Source organism: Lipotes vexillifer, unplaced genomic scaffold, assembly GCF_000442215.2.
Source record: "Lipotes vexillifer unplaced genomic scaffold, Lipotes_vexillifer_v1.1 scaffold1008, whole genome shotgun sequence".
Classification (NCBI taxonomy): domain Eukaryota; kingdom Metazoa; phylum Chordata; class Mammalia; order Artiodactyla; family Lipotidae; genus Lipotes; species Lipotes vexillifer.
The window spans coordinates 309,175-314,356 of NW_006772616.1; the positions used below are offsets into that span (position 1 = coordinate 309,175).

General features: G+C 38.6%; 1 protein-coding gene across 2 annotated transcripts in view; it reads right to left on the reverse strand.

Annotated features, from left to right (window-relative positions):
* Positions 1–598: 598 nt before the first annotated feature.
* Positions 599–5,182, reverse strand: part of EOGT (EGF domain specific O-linked N-acetylglucosamine transferase) — a 29,789-nt gene continuing 25,205 nt past the window's right edge. The window contains exons 14-15 of one of the 2 annotated variants that reach the window (XM_007447640.1): positions 1,591–1,693; positions 599–1,009 (exon numbers count right to left, since the gene is read on the reverse strand). In XM_007447640.1, the coding sequence (XP_007447702.1) occupies positions 863–1,009; positions 1,591–1,693 (250 nt within the window). In that variant the 3' untranslated portion in view covers positions 599–862. The remainder of the gene's footprint in view (positions 1,010–1,590; positions 1,694–5,182) is intronic. The other variant, XM_007447641.1, reaches the window with a different exon arrangement.

The window sequence follows — 5,182 nt, forward strand, 5'->3', positions numbered from 1 at the left end:
AAGCACGTGTGCAACGAAACCACTATTTGATTTATAAATGCTCTCCACGGCTAAGAAGGAACCAGTGGAAACCAGCTAGAAGGTACACAAAACAGTCCTAAAGGACATCCTCATTTGTTTTTATATATGTGGTTGTTACATGTGAGGAAAACATGATTTGCATATGAAATGTGAATATGAACTAATGCAACAGCATGGTTAATTCAGGTTCTTGATGAATATAACCTGGCGTTGACTAAAAAGATACAACAGAGAATTCAGCAGAAGTTAGTTTAGACTCTGATACAGTTAAACAGATCTGTTTATAATACTGTTTAATCTATAACACGGGCCTATAGCTTGGTACTGAGAACCACAACTGTGTGTGTGTGTGTGTGTGTGTGTGTGTGTTTGCATGTTTTCCTTTCCTACTACAAACAGCGCTGTGAACAAATCATGGCAAATAAATGAGTTGTGAATTTGCTCAAATACATCATTAACAAGTTGGAAGCCTCTTGAATGATGAGCTCATGGTATTCTATAAAAACATTTACAAATTCTAAAGCTAAGAAAGTTGCAAACTTTGGTAACCCTAAGAAAAAAGCTCAGTTACGGCAGTGAGCCCAGGCCCAATTTCTGAACTATAAAAAGTAAAGTTTTCAGTGCAAAAAGAGTATCTTGATAAATAGCAATGACACAACAATCACATGAAACAGTTAAAGACTATAAAACACATAAGTGATACCCTGAAGGCATGTTTTGGTATTAAAAAAAGGTACTTTGGGGCTAGGAGAAAACAGGCTGTTTTACCTATTTAACTGTGAGGTGAGTCTGGGCGGAGGACTGTTTAAACACTCCCTTTTGGCAAAAAGACTCAACACATTTATAGCTCATCATGTCTTTTCTTAAATGGCCACTTCGGGTGTTGCAATACATGGTCTGCAGCCTGAAGGACAAGGTACATAAATTCTTCTACATCAAAAGAGTAGTTGGTAAACTTCGGATGTTCCCCCAGAGTTGGGTGGTGGCCCTGCAAAAACGAAGCAAAAGACAAATTTGTAAGGTGTTGAGGATGTGGTTTTCTGAACAAGAAGAAAGTTATTTTACTTTGGCCAGAGGAACTATATTAGTTTATGCTCTACATCAGAGGTTGGCAAATTTTTTCAGTAACAGGCCAGATAACATATATTTTCAGCTCCATGGACCACAAAGTCTCCACCACAATTATTCAACCCTGCCAATGAAGTGCTCAAGCAGCCATAGACAACACGTAAACAGAGGAGCAGGACCATGTCCCAATAAAACTTTATTTATAGGAACAACTGGAGGGCCAGATTTAGCCCACTGGTCTGTAGTTTCCTGATCCCGTCTCTAAATAATTTAATAGATCTGTCTAGGCCCAGATTTCATGAAGTTCTCTTTTCCACATAAAAAGAGAGAGTAATTAATTTCTCCTTTCCCCTGATTTGCAAATATAAAGCACAACAACTCATGATTCCAGAGAAGAACCATTTTACCTTTGGATTGAAGTTCAAAGATAGTTTGTCACATTAACTAGACACTTTAAACCAATTAAAAGGAAAACAGGATGAGTTTTGTCCTGAACTTTACCTTATCTTGAGGAAAGACTTTGCTCTGCCTTCGCCAAGTGATGTAGTGGACGCCTCTCAGCCTGGCCAGGTCCAAGTAACAGCGTTCATCTCCACAGTTGTATCTAAGGACACAATAGCATCCACACATGGGGCTTTTGCCAGGGATTGCTGGCCAATTTGCAATTCTATGGGGAAAAAATTCACCTCCCAAATATGGGCTTACAAACGGTTTTATAAACGGTAAACAAGAGTGAGAGAGATTCGTGTTCATAGCAGCAGCATTCACAATAGCCGGAAGGTGCAAACGACCTGAATGTCTACCAACTGATGAATGGATAAATAAAATGTAGTATATCCATACAAGGAATAATTATTGACAATAAAAAGGAATGAGTACAGATCCATGCTACAACATGGATGAACCTTGAAAACATGATGCTAAGTGAAAGAAGCCAGTCAGAAAAGCCCACATATGGTATGATTCCACTTATATGAAATGTCCATAATAGACAAATCTATAGAGACAGAAAGTAGATTCGTGGTTTCCAGGGACTGGGAGGAGGATGGAATGAGAGTAATTGCTGAAGAGTACTGAGTTTCTTTGGGGGGATAATGAAATTTTTATAAAATTATGGTGGTGGCAGCAATCAGAGAAGAAAAAGAAATAAAAGGAATCCAAATCGGAAAAGAAGAAGTAAAGATGTCACTGTTTGCAGATGACATGATACTATACATAGAGAATCCTCAAGATGCTACCAGAAAACTACTAGAGCTAATCAATGAATTTGGTAAAGTAGCAGGATACAAAATTAATGCACAGAAATCTCTTGCATTCCTATACACTAAAGATGAAAAATCTGAAAGAGAAATTAAGGAAACACTCCCATTTACCACTGCAACAAAAAGAATAAAATATCTAGGAATAAACCTACCTAAGCAGACAAAAGACCAGTATGCAGAAAATTATAAGACACTATGAAAGAAATTAAAGATGATACAGATAGAAGGAGAGATATACCATGTTCTTGGATTGGAAGAATCAACATTGTGAAAATGACTCTACTACCCAAAGCAATCTACACATGCAGTGCAATCCCTATCAAACTACCAATGGCATTTTTCACAGAAGTGGAACAAAAAATTTCACAATTTGTATGGAAACACGAAAGACCCTGAAGAGCCAAAGCAATCTTGAGAACAAAAAATGGAGCTGGAGGAATCAGGCTCCCTGACTTCAGACTATACTACAAAGCTACGGTAATCAAGACAGTATGGTACTGGCACAAAACCAGAAATATAGATCAATGGAACAGGATAGAAAGCCCAGAGATAAACCCACACACATATGGTCACCTTATCTTTGATAAAGGAGGCAACAATATACAGTGGAGAAAAGACAGCCTGTTCAATAAGTGGTGCTGGGAAAACTGGACAGCTACATGTAAAAGTATGAGATTAGAACACTCCCTAACACCATACACAAAAATAAGCTCAAAATGGATTAAAGACCTAAATGTAAGGCCAGAAACTATCAAACTCTTAGAGGAAAACATAGGCAGAACTCTCTATGACATAAATCACACACATCCTTTTTGACCCACCTCCTAGAGAAATGGAAATAAAAACAAACACAAGGGACCTAATGAAACTTCCAAGCTTTTGCACAGCAAAGGAAACCGTAAACAACACCAAAAGACAACCCTCAGAATGGGAGAACATATTTGCAAATGAAGCAACTGACAAAGGATTAATCTCCAAAATTTACAAGCAGCTCATGCAGCTCAATAACAAAAAAACAAATAACCCAATCCAAAAATGGGCAGAAGACCTAAACAGACATTTCTCCAAAGAAGATATACAGACTGCCAACAAACACACGGAAGAATGCTCAACATCATTAATCATTAGAGAAATGCAAATCAAAACTACAAAGCCACTGTGGAGAACAGTATGGAGGTTCCTTAAAAAACTACAAATAGAACTACCATATGACCCAGCAATCCCACTACTGGGCATATACCCTGAGAAAACCATAATTCAAAAAGAGTCATGTACCAAAATGTTCATTGCAGCTCTATTTACAATAGTCTGGAGATGGAAACAACCTAAGAGTCCATCATCAGATGAATGGAAAAAGAAGATGTGGCACATATATACAATGGAATATTACTCAGTCATAAAAAGAAACGAAATTGAGCTATTTGTAATGAGGTGGATAGACCTAGAGTCTGTCATACAGAGTGAAGTAAGTCAGAAAGAGAAAGAAAAATACCGTATGCTAACACATATATATGGAATTTAAGAAAAAGGGACTGTCGTGAGGAGCCTGGGGGTGGGACAGGAGTGGGGACGCAGACCTGCTGGGGAGTGGACTTGGGGATGTGGGGAGGGGGGGTGTGGGCTGTGGCAGGGCGAGGGAGAGGCATGGACATGTGTACACTGCCAGGCGTGGGGTGGATGGCTGGTGGGAGGCGGCTGTGTGGCGCGGGGAGATCAGCTTGGTGCTTTGTGACCGCCTCAAGGGGTGGGGTGGTAATTGCCAGTTTTAAAGTTTTAAAACCATGCTATTAAAGCAAGGTAATGAAATACTTGTTCTTTGAGCACTAACACAATAAAGTAGGGTGGGGGCTGGCACACCATTGTGGGGCAATTGTACTCCAGTAAAGATGTGGGAAAAAAAGGGAAGGAAAAAGAAATACAAAAAAAATAAAGCCTTGAAAGATGTAGTTAAACTGTAGCTCAGACAGGTCACACTAGCAACCCCACACACACCCTTCTCCATTTTAACCGTATGTGGAAGTGTCCCTTTTCTGAATCTCTAGTCAACCCTGGAAAAGAAAAAACTTCCTAATATTTGCCAGTCTGAGAAGTGAAAAATAGCATCTTTTTAGTATTTTGATCTGTATTCTATTTTATCATGACTAATAGTGAATGTCTTTTCATATGTCGATTGGCAATTATTGTGCACTGTTTGTTTAAAAACAAATAAATAAATAAATAAATAAAACCACTGAATTATACGATTTAAATGAGTGAATTGTATGGTGTGTAAATTATGTCCCAATAAAACTGTTTATAGAAATGCACACACACAAAAGAGTGGGAGAGATTATTTTTAAAATATTCCCATAACTAAATTATCTTAACTTTCCAAAAGCAGAATAGGATTAAAGAATGGAGGGGACCTTTATCAATAAGACTGTGAACTTGATATTAACTCCTACTACCCCCATCTTTGTACATATGAACATGGCCTTGGGGTAGGTAACATATACTCCAAAGCAGAAATTGATCCCAGGTCTGTTGACCTCCAAGGCCTGAGATTTCTCAATGACATTTCTTTCCTTCCCTCCTTCCTTCCTTTCTTCCCTCCCTCCCTCTCTGGAAGAAATGAAGAATTGAAATAGAATCTACAATTACCTGGCTATTTCTCTAACATATATATATATATATATATATATATATATTTAAATGTTTTTCAGGGTGTTGGAAGTTCATGACAACTTTTTTCTAATTAGTCTCTCATTTAAATGCCAAGTCAGGGGCTTCCCTGGTGGCGCAGTGGTTGAGAGTCTGCCTGCCGATGCAGGGGACGCGGGTTCGTGCCCCGG